This window comes from Orbicella franksi, chromosome 5, assembly GCF_964199315.1.
Source record: "Orbicella franksi chromosome 5, jaOrbFran1.1, whole genome shotgun sequence".
Taxonomy (NCBI): domain Eukaryota; kingdom Metazoa; phylum Cnidaria; class Anthozoa; order Scleractinia; family Merulinidae; genus Orbicella; species Orbicella franksi.
In genome coordinates this window covers 19,162,545-19,177,400 of record NC_138149.1, presented here as the reverse complement: position 1 = coordinate 19,177,400, position 14,856 = coordinate 19,162,545, and the positions used below count along the sequence as shown (strand labels likewise).

Below are 14,856 nucleotides of genomic sequence, written 5' to 3'. Positions count from 1 at the left end.
AGCAGTTTATGATTCCTTTTGGTTTATAAGGAAATACAGCGGGCAAAACTTGATTAATAAAGCTTTACAGAAGTTTTAGAGGACAAAACATTGTTTTGATTTTGAATTATTCACGCAACCCTTTTCTTCGTAGGTTTTACTTCTCAGCTCTCTTATCGTCGGCATACATTTTACGTCATTTAGAATATTGTTGTCTGCCATTGCTTGGGGCTAGTAGATGTCAACTGAAAAAAACTAGAGGACACAAATTATTATAATCTCAGGTCCATTTTTGGTTATGGGAAAAATACACTCTATGATTATTTATGAGCAATAGTTAAAATAAAAATGCTAGAACGAAGAAAATTTCAGCCCCTAGTTTCAGTTTACCAATGCATGAATAATCAAGCCCCATCCTACATACAAGATTTTCTTAATACCAAAATTTGTAATTATAGTTTAAGAGGGTCAGACACTCTTTTGATACTACCTAATTTTAACTTAGAATGGCGTAGCTGCTAAGATGTGGAATTCATTACCTCCTTATGTTAGAGAAGCCAAGGATGTACTCACTTGTAAACGTATTTTAAATAAAGATATTTTCTAATTTGTATGGTGATTCTATATATGTCTGAATTTATGAAAACCGTGTGAAAGACGTTGCACCAAAATAGTGGGCATGTTTTTGGAAAATCGGTCAGATGGTGTACATAAATATGGCCATGTTGTACTGAGAATGCTATCTACGTCGTGTACTCTTAATAGAGGCCATACCATGCCTATACAAGCCTTTGAAGTCGCTGCAAATGAGTCGAACAGCCAAACAAAGCTAAATTAGAGCATAAATTGATCATTTGATGTGCAGCACTAATCTAGACATTCTTAACCTCTGCGATTTCACCTAAATGACCTCACTATGTCTTTACTGTGGGTTAAATTAGCCAACCATGGTGACAAGAGCATTGTAAGCAGTGGAAGTGGTTATTTACTTCTATATTTCATCAAAAAAGTAGCCCCTTACGTGACATTTAATTTCAGTATCTGTCTGGATTCGCAAAAACATAGCCACAGAATTCGACTTGTCACTGATAATCTTGATTCAATTCTGTCCTAGAGCTAGCTTTCCACAAGGCTTATCGTAGCTCAAATAAAAGGAAATAACTCTCATGTGTGCCTTTTGAGGCCAGGAAGACTAATTTCCCCGTCATTTCTTTGAATCATGAATTGTACAATTTAATTAAGATGCTTTTAACACGAAATTGGAGTCAAAATCAACACAAAGCTGCCGATGTCAAAGCCACGGCAGAGAACTGATCTATAGCTTTCTAAAACCTGCATCGTCCTAAATGGACTGAACAAGAGCTTCCTACATCGAGAACCGATTGAACTTCAAACAAACTAGGCCATAATTATGATAATTATGGCCAACACTCAACATGTTGTCGTTACGTCAATTATGGCCTGGAAGCCACGTAAGTAAATTTCTTCTGCGCTAGCGAATCACAGACAGTTCCAATAGTTAGCTAGGCTGAGAACGCCTAAAATTGATAAAACAAGGAAATTCTACTCATGATCAGCGCTTGACCTAATGTTCTTCACTCTGCTTGTGGCCATGTTTTGCTTGCAAATAGCAATGTCCCGGATGTATTTGAATTTTGTTGAGCGTGGAACGGCCCTATCCACACTTCACAGATTTTTTCCTAAGTCTTTAATGACATCAAAGTTCAGAGCAAATAACGCCAACAGCATCTAGAAATGTCTAGTCCATTGCAGGTCTAAGCCCTAAATTGATGTGGCTAAAGATTTTTGCTGTCTAAAGCAAGCGCAACATCACCACAGGGCAGACGGCCTACTATTACGGGGCTCAATGTCTACCTGTTTACACATCTCAGGCCTGCCTCACATACATTAATGGACAACACTTGCTAGCAAATCATTAGAGTTGTGCCTTTATCAGACTTAATGGTGTCCTCGGGCAGACTTCCTTTAGACAGCAACTACAAAATGCTAATCGCTCCATGTCAGAGTCACTGTGCGAACTGAATTCAGATGAGTGTAGCCTGGGCTAAACTTAACACAAATTGAAAAGGGGAGATAAATAATGAAAAATAAATAGATAAATAAATGAAATACGCGGCAAGAAGTTCTCCATAATATTATTTCATGCTAGGTAAGTTTTACAAGCTGCTGGCATAGCGAAAGCAAAAAAAAAAAATTAATAAAAAAAATTCATTAAAAAAAACACTTCATTCAGTTTTTAACACGGTTTTGATAAATCCAGACATATATATAAATATATCTTTATCAAAATATTTTTATTTCTTGGATTAGTTAAGTTTAGTTTTATTACTCCTAAATGTTGCGTGGGTAAATAAAGGATTGTATTGAATTGATTGTATTGTATTGCATTGCATTGCATTGCATTGCATTGCTTTGCATTGTATTGTATTGTATTGTATTGTACTGAATTGTTACTAGCCACAGAAGCTTCTACTCTTATAGATATATAATATCTCTTTATTAGCTCCCCTCTCTTTAATTATTGAGACCTCCCCTATAGTCTCCCCAGTCACTCAAACAGGAACAAACCTTTTATTGTTAGGCAAGAGTTAAGTTTGCTTCAGAGAAAGCCTCCACCCAAATTTATTTATTTTAATTACTTGTGGTAATGTTATGTAAGCAATAATAACCATAACTGAAATTTGAGGCCCTTACCTCTCCCCACTTTAGTAAAGGAACCAAATACAACTAGCAAAATTTTGTTCCATCATTACAATAACATAAATCAGTAAATAACGATAATTTTTCATCCATGCAAATAACTGTACACAAATATAGAAATAGTTATTTTTTATAAATGATGAATGAATCAATCAGACTAGTGGGCTTCCAAATGTAATGTGGAATCTCTACTTAAAACAAATCAAACATAAGAGGTGTACAGAGTTACATTAATATTCCCATAACGAAACTATCATGTCCTTTTTATTAGCCTTTGAAAGACTATTTATTTCCTGCCATTATTTACTATTCCTTGTTAAATTTCAGACCAAAATAGTGCTACTTAAATTCCTCGAAAGATGACCTTATATGGATAATTCAAATAGGAATGTTGCTCTTGCAGTTCAATAAATAGTACTGAAAAAAAGGAGATGGAGATAGAACCATCGATAATAGTAAAGGTATGTGGTTGATGTTCTCATCAACCACAAGAAGTATCTAGAAAGTATGCATTCAAGATGTGTTGTACTACATGGTTGTATAACAGGGTAATGATGAGTCTTTTTACCCTAATGTAAAATGAATTGTAAAAGAGCAATGAAGTCAATGACATTGCAGTATTTCCTATTCATCTTGTTCATCCTGTTTCAGACTTAGAGCCCAGAATTTGGCCAGGTTTACTATCGCTGTGTGACAATTGCTATAAAAGTCCATTACAAGCTATGAAATGAAATGCCAAATGAATGCTATTACTTTTTGTAATATAGATAGGACCCTGCGCACCCTCTGATTGGTCAAAAACCCATGTTTTATCAGAGTATAAAACATAGAAAAGTGTGTTTTCTTGTTTTTCGCCACATTACCTCTTAATCATAAAGCAATTGAAGGAGCCTAAGCCGTGTATTACACTGTGATAAAACACGACAGGTATTTGACAACAGGTAACCCAAAAACACTGAACCCCCTGTCCATGGACCCCCACTATGGAGCAGGTCCGCAGACCACCCATGGTCCGGTCTACAGATTTTCCCTACAGAATCCTCTATGTACCACCCCTCAAAATGGAATAAAAATTAGTTACGGGTTGTCTAATAGATTACTCATGTCGGAAAAATTTCGAACATTACATTGTGCAAATGTAACTGACTTGGGTTCAGGCTCAGGTGCAATTTATATCACTACACATTGCCATTTCCTTTGCTGTGGCCATACAGTATATGAAAGACCAGGAGGTCTTCAGGAAGCCTCTGGGAAGCCTCTGGGAATCCTCGAAATTTGTGCTCTTTCCCCTCTGCCATTTTGTCCAGCCCTTTTTCCAGTGGGTTTGTGAACTTGTTCAAGGCTTCGCAATTTGCTCAGCAGAATTACAGATGCAAACAAGCTTAAACGACCTAAAAACACATCTTCCATAGCCAGATAGAGCCACGAATGGAAGGTAAGACTGCGGTAAGAACTTTCCTTCTTTTTGCTCGGCATCTCCTTACTCTGAAAGCAGCTTTTAGGTATTTTTACGGGGTGTTAAAAACCCAAGTCTGTCACATTTACATAGTGTAACACTCTAAGTTTCATCGACACGAGTAATCTATTAGACAACCTTTAAGTGAAATCTCTATTTATTATTTTTGCACTATTTTGGGGTGGTCTAAAGAGGGGGTCCGTATTTTTATTTTTGGCTTTGGTAGCACTTGTGCAACCAGGTGTAAATTTCTAGGCACACTTCAAATACTTGGAGCACCTACTCCAAAAGAACACTTAACGTTCCAAAAAGAGCGACTTGGGCTTTGTGTTGCAATATGGGCCTATTGTAGCAGTATTGAACACAATAAAAACAAATAAAAAAATCAGGATATTTCACACAAGAGTTAAGCTTAGATATTACCTACTGAGGTCACTTTGTTGAGCATCCTAACTATCCAATTGCTTGTTGTTTGCCTTGCCTTTGAAATTCTGTTCACAAAGATTGATTTTTTCCAACATCTGGGTATTCGTGAGAACTAGCTCGAACTTTGCTCATTTGGCTAGCTTTCAAGCCACAGAATTTGTGGACTGGCCTGTTCCGAAAACGCTGGACATTTTTGTATGTCAGACAAGGGAAAACAAAGCTTTCTTTACAAAACGCAGCATTCTGTAACTGTTGTTCGCGAAGAACGAGCACACAATTTAATTCTCATCCACAGTTTCCACACTTTCTGTTAGGACTGCCTGGCACTATGACCCCCATTTTGCAACCAAGAAAAAGAACGATCTGCATTTTCTGACTTGGGCTAGCTTTACAGAAGCCCCAGTAAAAACAGAAAGTAATAGCTTTAAGACATTTATTAGTCATCTTTAGTTCAGCATGTTATTTTATTTCAGACCTGTGTTTTTTCTTTTCAGGCTCTGCTGATTACTTTACTTGAACCAAAAGATAGTGACAAAACTATTGTTTTTTACGTCAACTTTTCCAAATCCCACTCTAGCCACGCAAATTCCTGCAACCATGATCTCTGAAATTTATATGCCTTTCTTTTCTTAGTTGCTGGCTCATCCTCATTCTCGCTGACTGATGAAGTACATGTGGGATTGTTTGAGGATGTACTCTCTGTATTTATATTTGAAGGCAAAAGGCGGCTGTTTATAAGAAGTTATTGTCATGCAAATGAGCATGTCACAAGAGAACAAAAGTAATGTTTTATGAATTTGTTGATTGCAGAATGACTTAACTGTGATATATTAACTAATTGTTAATTTACTGATTTTCTTACCTTGAAGAAAAAAAGGCCCTTAATCCAGATTGGGTTTTTTTAGACATGCTCTTGACTCCCTTGACCTTCGAACTAAAACTTTGACATGATCATTGATTGTGCCAGAAGCACGTGCTTCATTCCGTCATTTGCATGTGTCAGCAGAGTTGTTTACAACACAGAACGTAGGGAAGAAATGAACGCTTGAGTTCGGAGAATCCACTGGGAAATTATGCTTAAAGATGATGAATAGAACACACACCAATGAAAGGAAAATGGTGCAACTTTATTTTTTGGTGCCTGGTTGTGTTACATCTATGTTGATGTTTATATTTATTAATCGGAGTACGTTAGTATAGTCAGGTGAGTAAGCACTAGAGAAATCGCACTGTACTTTGGCTTTTAAGGCACAGTGGTGCGACCACACATGATTTATTAGGTGCACAGCCAAAAGTCTAGTCACATATGCGACCAGTTGGTCGCTAACTTTGGGCCCTGGGTAGTCCATGGACTGGTCCATAGGGTAGTCTGCAGACCTGGCCCATAGCGGGGGTCTGCAGACCAGGGGTCAGTGTTTACGGGTTACGCCTGTGGCTCGTGTTTTCTACATTTCCCATGTGTTCTCAAATGCCCATTGTGTCTTATCAAAGTGTAATACACAGCTTAGGCTTCTTTGTTTGTTAAATAATAATGGCCTCAAGTCAAATAATAGATGATGTCCTGAATTTCATAAAGAAGAAACTGTACTTCCTTGCTGATTATCATCGCTTGTGTGTTACACATGTACAGGCCCGGATCGATGAGGTGAATTAATGAATCTAACCATGAAACACAAACTGACAATCTTATAAGCTGTGTGACATTTGGTAACCATGACTGTCACCCAAATGGGATCAAAATGCAGGTGAATAATCAATTCAATGCCTATATCTTAGATTGTTGGAAACGGAGTTGATCAGAGTTATCTGCAGTGTGTTTGCTTTCTTAAAATCCTGTCCAGCTAGGCCTGAGTCGACTAAACAGGGATGTGCCCTATTTCTGGTGACTTCCAAATTATTTTTATTTTTATCTTAACATTTTTTATCAATTGAATTTCAGGGGCAGCAGTTAATGTTACATCTGTTGGATTATTCCTGGCTACCCATAATAGTTATTTAATAAAAAAAAACAATTAGTTATTATTTTAAACAATGATACAGTCAAATGAATGACAATGATGACTCAAGAACTTCAATGATAAATGCTTCGGGTGCAGGGTGGATTTTCTTCGTAAACTGACTTCATCAGACAAGAAGCTTCCTTTGAAAACCAAGCTTGCACACTTTTGACTTTATTAATGGATAACTGATGTACAGGTAGCTCACTATCACAGCTTCAACCAACTCAACTTAGATATTGACATAGTCATTAAGACTGTCTCGTATTCATTAAAATATAAATATAAAACATATTGTTACAAATAATACCACTACAACCAGGATTAATAGACACTGAAATGGTGTGTTGAAAAATTTCCACCACCAGAAATCAAGACTGTTAATAAACTGTCAGACTACCTAATATCTTTGTTGTGAAACTTCTTCACTGCCATCTTGGAATTATGATCAGGTTAAACTTTTATTAAATTGGAGTTTTTTGAGGAAATGGTTAATAGCCAATCTGAACAGAACTTGCCATCTAGCATTTTTGCTTACCATTTGCTCAAATTGTTGACAAGCTGATTTTTCTGTGTAAATGATAAACAACCCACATTTCTGGAATGCTGTGAACAAGACATTGTGCATTTGAATATCATGACATGATAATATGTATTTAATGGACCACAAGTGGCACAAGCCTCAATAAAAACCCAAGAGAAAATAGCTTCAGGGCTCCTATTGATAGCAGAGGTGCTTTGTAAGCTCCCTGAAGGGACTACCCTGAAATTTTTACCCTTGGATTTTTACTTTTAAAAAAAGGTGTCTATCTATTTATCTGCTTCACACCGTGCATTCCACTAAAATAACAAAATAGGCTACATATAATGCATATGATATAGAATATTCACCATTAATTTTGACCTGTGTTTTTTGTAACATGGTACATGTATAAAACAGTTACAAAAGCTTTCTCAAGGTCAGTTCTGACAAATGTTGCACTAATCACTTGCATTTTCTTTGAATAAATTACCATACATAAACTGTAACAAGCAAACAGTGAAAATAAGGCTTTCACTTCATATTGACAACACAACATTTAATTTGCTGAACAATGAACACAAATGCTTGATAACAGAACACAGAACAATGCTATATTGTCCTAATCTATTGTACAGCAAATGATTCATTTACCCAATCAACCAGTCAATGGTAAGCCTGCTGATAGCTAAGATACATGTCAGGTAGAAGCTTGACGCTTATTGATGTGCCATGAACATTAATAAACACTATAATACACAGTAAACACTTAATCATTTCATGCTAAGAGCATGAATGAGTTGGCTCATAGAGCCCTTTGATTCATCCTTTTGGCTGACAGTATGGCCCAACCCTGGGAAGAGTTATTCATTTCAACAACTGTTTATTGTACTGAAAAAAACATAACGGGTGACTTGCTAGCTTCGGCAGCTTATAAACTGGCCTTGTTCCCAGGGCTTTTCCCTCACTGGAGGTAGGGTGGGAAAAGGTGGTGCCTATACGTGATGAGAAAACTAGGAAACCGGTTAAAGGTAAGAGGATTTTTATCCATTACAAGAGCTCTCACTTCACTCCATGCTTTTTGTTTTGTATTCACCCACCAGAAGGTTGAACAAATGCAGTTTTCCTTCTGTGAATAGTAAGCAAGTTGCGAATAACTTCACCGTCAAACTACCAAAATGACCAAAATGCAGGGATGTATAATGCATACGTGCTTGAGATAAATAAACACGCTAGATGGATGCAACTTTAGTGAGTGTGACCAATAAAAAAGGGATCTAAATGCGGTATCGGTATTTCGTCAATTTTCGACACAGTATTTCGGTATTTGCCAATTTTGCTTGCGGTATTGCGGTATTGGGTGCCCCACAATGTCCCCCTCAATAAACCGAGGACTACTAAACAGCAATATTTTTCTTGGATTCCAGTGCCTACAGAGAACAATGTTTATGTTTAGATTACTTAGGTATTTCTAAATCTACTGATAAATTATTGTTGGTTTGTTTATTCTCAGAACGTATGTGACCATGGCTCTTTTTGCTTGCACCTTTCTTGTTGTTGGTGTTGTTTTCTTGTTAGTTGTAGCTGAGAAGTGTGTGGTAAGTAAATATTGTGTAGCTCGAAAAATACTTGAATTCCAGCTTGCCCTTTGGGCAAGTAACTCTGAAATGTTGCTTGCCTGGGGGACTTCCCTGCTTGCCCAGGTTTTCAAACTCATTAATAATACATGAACCCCAAAATGGGTCATTCTCTGGCATATTTGAATGTGAGAAACCTGTCTGACCTGCTTGGAATCTTCTTAGTGTTGATCACTTTCATGGTTATGTAATGGCTTGCTATTTCCTGAATTATGCACTGGGTATTCTTGAATCAATGTTTTCAATCCGTCAAAGGTTGTGTTCGACTCCTCGAAAGTTGAACTGCCTCTTGCAGCACGTGAAATTAAAAAGCAAGTAGAATAAAAATTATTTGACTTCTCCCCTTCAGTTTCAAGTTTCTCTAGTGTAGTGTAGATGCTGCCTTATATTTCTACCAGAAAACTTGTATGTTTTGCCAAAGATCGTCACAGGGACCTAGTTATTTAGTTGTTGACAGTGGCTTCTTTTTTCGTGGTAGAAATATACGGCTTCTTTTCCTATTCAGCTTCTACAGTTGTGATACAATTATGTTGAGTTTGATTTTATACAGCGAAACTGGTAAATAAATTTTTAGTCATGGAAGGAAATTTGCTCGAGGCAAATTTTGATCCCATGCTAGGTAACCATTTCTGAACTGTGAACAGGCGTTACGCAATCAACCAAATATTGCTTTAATTTGGAATTTTAGTCAAGCTTCATCCTTACACTACCCATGTGCCTAAAATTTCCTCATTTCAAACTTGTTATCAAAAATTTAGGCGGGTGACGACTTGCCTGGGCTCTTGCCCATGGGGCTAGTGAGGAGAGAAAGTTACTTGCCCAAGAGGAAAACATACTTGTCACGGACGAGCAGACAGGGTTTTTTTTTTTAGCCCTGTCTTATATTTGAAATCTCATCTATTACTCCAAAATGTGTTCAAAAATATGGTTAATGATTATGTACAACACCATTCATGTTAATGTTTAGTTCACTCTACTAAATAAACTGAACAGTAAGTGGAAGGAATTAATTGCTCTTTATTCTTCTGTAGCTTGCAGGTAGTGTGTGGTTTTTCTGTTGTAACTAAACATTCCTTTTTGTTTCATTCACTAGAATGCACCACGTGTTTTGAGGAACATTTCAAGTAAACTTGTTGCATCTCAAACTAGTTGCAGAGTGGTAGCAACTGTATTAGTTCTGACACTTTACATTGCGGCTATAGGAAATTTTGTAAGTACAACCAAATCTGACGTATCCAGCAGTCATTACATTGTACTCATGGACAGTATTTTTGTCATCCATTACATTTTCCCACACAATCCTGTAACTTACAACAAGGGTTTAGCAGTGACTTTTAGAACTTGGAAGGCTGTAATATTTTAAGTTATCACAAATATCCTGCTTGTGCACTAGAGTAGGTTTGTTGAATCCACATTGTGAGAACAAACTAGCGGAGAGCCAACCAGAAAGCCAAGCAATCAATTGCCCTTTAATGCTTTCCAGAACCATGGTATACTTCCTGTATGTCTGATTAATCAATAGCAACAAAATATAAGATAAGATAAGATAAAGATAAAATTTTATTGTACACTCCTTAAAAGGTTTTTCAGTGAACAATATAATACATGAGGTGAAATAAGTACAAAGTACACTAGTTATATATCCAATATCCAATATGTAGAGATTGAGGAAAACTGGCTGCCAAATGTCAGGTGCTGTTGGCTAACAAAATGGCTTACTGTGGGCCAACAAACAGCCTGCAGTTTGTCAACAGTTGGCTGACAATTAACAGACAAATGGCCTACAGTCAGCTGACATATGACTGACAGTATCTTTTTGGAGCTGTTCTTCACATTTACCGCAACATTAATCCAGAGGTCACTGGTAGGCAATATTAAATCAAGGACTTCCCATTTTCATGTAAATTGTTCTGTAGGTATTTTCCTATAAGACACCCAAAGCAATGTGATGCAATTGGGACTTAAATCTTTTTGTATACTTACATTATTCCATGTGGAGCAATTCAAAAAACCATTATGAAAAGCTGAAGTTGGATTTTGTTGTTGGCGGATTGGAAAAAGAGGAAAACCTTGCTGTCATTTTTTTAAAAATTGCTGTGCATATGTGGTGATGTAACATTAATCTTCTTCACGATGTTACATTCATTTGTTGCATTATATTCTACAAGCTGAAACAGTTGTGACTTTCACAGCTCAGTTTACCTTGTGTTTCCATGACAGATGTTTACCTTGGCTGCCACTATTTATCTACAAAGCTTTATAATTTAGGAGAGTTTGGCTTGTCATCACAGCCTTTTTGCAGTATTTGCTAAGCTGCAAATTGATCTCTCAAATTGTCTTTGAAGGACAATGACCTTGGTTCAGCATTGGACTAATGTTTTTCTGTACGACATTGCAACACTTGAACCTCAAAATGGATGTCATTCTCTGACATGTTTGAATGTGATAAACCCGTCTGACCTGCTTGGAATCTTCTTAGTTTTGATCACTTTCACGGTCATGTGCTCGCTTGCTATTTCCTGAATCATGCGCTGGGTATCCTTGAATCAATGTTTTCAATCCGTCAAAGGTTGTGTTTGACTCCTTGAATGTTAAACTGCCTCTTGCCTAACTCCAAAAAAATCACTTTGAAGAGAAGCACATGAAATTAAAAACAAGTAGAATAAAAAATAATTTGACTTCTCCCCTTCACTTTCAAATTTATCCAGCGTAGTGTAGATGCTGCCTAATATTTCTACCAGAATACTTGTATATATTATAACACTTGCTTTCCAATAAAAGCTCAAACTGTCCATTCTACATGATGCTATCTACTTAATTAGTTAATTAGCTCTGAATACTGTGGTCCAGGGAGCATTCTCCCTCAGAAAATTGAGGTCCTGGGAAATATGATTTCCAGTATTCTGAGGCCAAGCCAGCATTTTGTTATGTCTGCTTTTTTTCAATTAGGGGGTTCAACCAAACCCCCATTCAGTGCTGGAAATAATTTTTCTTCTTTAACATGACATGTGTCCTTTCAAATCTCCATTTTGGTCAGACATCTTATCAATTTGGCCAGACATTGATTTGAATAATTGATTTGCATAAGTAAGTAGCATAATAAAATTTATTAGCATACTGTGAAGATTTTCAATACAAATCGTTCAAAATTGTATTTAAATTTGATTTATTTTTCATTTATGATGATTAGATGACTTTATCTGCAGTACTGCCTGAAAGTAGTTACTCATTAATTTTATCCAGGTTTTGCTGCGGCCGATTCGCAGATTAACACCGCATTCTCACCCTGAAATTTTACCGAGGTTTTACCTAGGTTTGCTGCGGCATACAATACCGTGGTAAACAGTAAGACACGGTAGAGTTGAATAGGCTAACATACCTTTTGTTTCAATTCATTAACTTTACAATGCCATCTTTCATGTTCCGGAGATAAATCAGGTGTCCCTGATATTACAAAAAGGCCCTGCTGTAGCATTGTTAACTTCTCAAGAATCCATTGTAAATATTGAGTTATATGCTATTACAGCATCTCTACATTTCAGTTTAAGTCAAGATACGACACTATGATGTATCAACATAAATAAATAGTTCACTGTCTTTGCTGTCGTGTACGAATACTAAAGCGTCATGCCGGCCTGTTTGCTATAAGCATTTTCATCTTTGACGCGAAAATTTACGTAAAAATACTCCTCAAAATAAGAGTTTGCTCCAAATAATAAATTTTCCTCAGAGTCCAGAATTCATAGTCGAGAAGCAAAAATAAATAAAAGACTTTATTTAACCTGAAAGGCCAATCAGTGATCACTGAATCACTGGTGTTTACATATTACAGCATTTACATATAAAATACAGCTATTCATAAAATTGTACTTTAAATACTAAAAAATTTACATTAAAAACTACAGCCATTCTGGAGATTATGTAAAAACAAGCATTTAAAAAGAAGAGCAACAACAACAAACAAACAAGCAAAAAATTGAAACAACAAAAAATTGAAGCAACGAGCGACATTACAGTTTTACAACTTTCACGTGTTCAAACTTGTGTCACATGAGATGTCACGTTTTTGTAGTCTCATTCACACAAAACTTTGCGTTGAGAGTTGTTTATGTGAAGTTTGCATCGATCATGAGAATGTTTCGAACGTCAGAATACACACAGCTGAGGTTGCTCTCGTTTTATAAATCAAATGTGAAGATTGCTAAAGTTGTTCGGGAATTGTTCAGTGGTCAGTATTCGTGGGAAGATTTTCGTCAGGTGCTAAGCAATGAGTTGAGCAAGTGGCTCAAATTTCATTCATGAGCAAATACTAGTAAAAAGCTGTATGTCGTGATCTATCATCTATGCTCCTGACAATGAAAACGTAAATTATTGAACAAGTTAAATCGCAGCATGGTTACCTTGGGAGGAATAATAATATTTCCACCGACAATGAGACAAGAGGCAAGTGGGTGAAATACCGACAGGTTTCTGCCAGAAGTTGTTTATAATTATTAATTCTCATCCGCTCTATAGAAACTTTTATCAGTTTGCTCTGAATTTGACATTGAGGTCGCGATCAATGTAACGTTTACAGCGAGATAGAAACGAACCACAGAATGCAAACTGCGTGTTTGGATATCCTGGAATCCCAGATATAAAAATAAACGGCATGCAATGCATGCAGAAGTAACGACGTGTATGTGCAATTTCTAAAATTGTTCCAAGAAAATTGGAACATAAACAGACAGGCTGATGGCTAAACTTACTTAAAAGTAAAAGTAAGGTACAACTTGTGTGGGAAGTAGCTGTATTGTAACTAGCTTTGCATACTGGTTGAGTTTTGAGAATCCAAGTGATATCTTGCATTGCAAGCTTACTTGTTCCCTTTGTTCAATTGTTCCTCTTTGAGCTGAATAATGCAATTCACCATTTTCTCTTTTGTTTACTTTTCGAAATGACTGGCGAAGAGACTTAAAAAATTTTTATGAAATAATACAATGTAAAAGAATATTGTGATAGATGTCCCTAAGAGAAATCACCAATACAGTTTATTTCAGTTCACAAATAAGTTTAGTTCAGATATTTCAGTGCTCATACACTGCTCTGACAGTGCTCATTCAATTGAATTCATCTCAAGACTGCAAAAAGTCTGGGCTAAACAGCGCTGTAGATAACTAAACCCCTATATCAAATTAAAGCTTATGGAGCTGGCTATCAAACTATACCAACAATTTTGAAAGAAAATGAATTGTCGAATTTTTCACGACCACTAAGTGCGAGCGCCCGAATCACCTTTCGAAAGCTACAAGTCAAAGCGAATTTTGTTTTTCGCCGATTTAATTTTTTCCTCGGTTTCAGGGCCCAAAGCGCTTAAAAAGCTTGTCTGTGTTTTGGCATATTCGATTGCAGTAAAAAGTTACAGAACATTTTCGAAATAGGATTAAAAAAATGTGGAGTGATCGTACAAAAATCGCTCTCAAAGAAAAAGTATTTCGAAATTAACAATTCCCAGACACGCTTTTGTAGTTTATATGTTAAACTAGCCACTGTCCAAATTTAAGAGCAATTGAACAAATTTCCTTTGAGTTATAACTCTTTAAAGTGTCTGCTTCAAGTGAAAAAATTTATTCGAGAAAACAGCGCTAAGAAAAATTTTCTGCTTCGTGAACAAACTCCGCCCACAAATGCCTTCAACTGGGTTCTCAGGTAACTAACCCAATCAGTGCAGGGAAAGTTTACTACCGTTAACCTCCTGGTGAAATTTACGCGCGAATCTCTAAAACACTCTTGTGTTTCGCAATGCGCTCAAGGAACCGAAGGCAGAGAGATAATTTTTCTGTAGCTCGGTATTTCTTGAAGCTGGTCTGGCAAAATGGGGAAGACTAAAAAGGATACGAACGCTAGAGTGGCTGAGCGAAGGAAACAAACAAAAGACAGCGCGGAGAGCAACTGCGTGTGAGCAACTGCATGGATAATATTTCAAATGGTCTCAATGAGTCCGACGATTCGTCGATATCGGACTCATCAGAAGAGTCTCTGTCAGCATCCTTGTTATTGCTGTCAAGTTCCGAAATTTTTATAGAACCTTTCTTTTCTCTCAGCACGAATATTTGCCCGCCTTATACGATAACTATAGCT

General features: G+C 36.7%; 1 protein-coding gene across 4 annotated transcripts in view; it reads left to right on the top strand.

Annotated features, from left to right (window-relative positions):
• LOC145487498 (adenylate cyclase type 5-like) overlaps positions 1-14,856 on the top strand; it is a 219,901-nt gene that overhangs the window by 129,540 nt on the left and 75,505 nt on the right. For all 4 annotated transcript variants that reach the window (XM_081466304.1, XM_081466303.1, XM_081466302.1 and 1 more), the window contains 2 exons: positions 8,613-8,697; positions 9,830-9,946. In XM_081466304.1, coding sequence (XP_081322430.1) covers positions 8,613-8,697; positions 9,830-9,946 — 202 coding nt within the window. The remainder of the gene's footprint in view (positions 1-8,612; positions 8,698-9,829; positions 9,947-14,856) is intronic.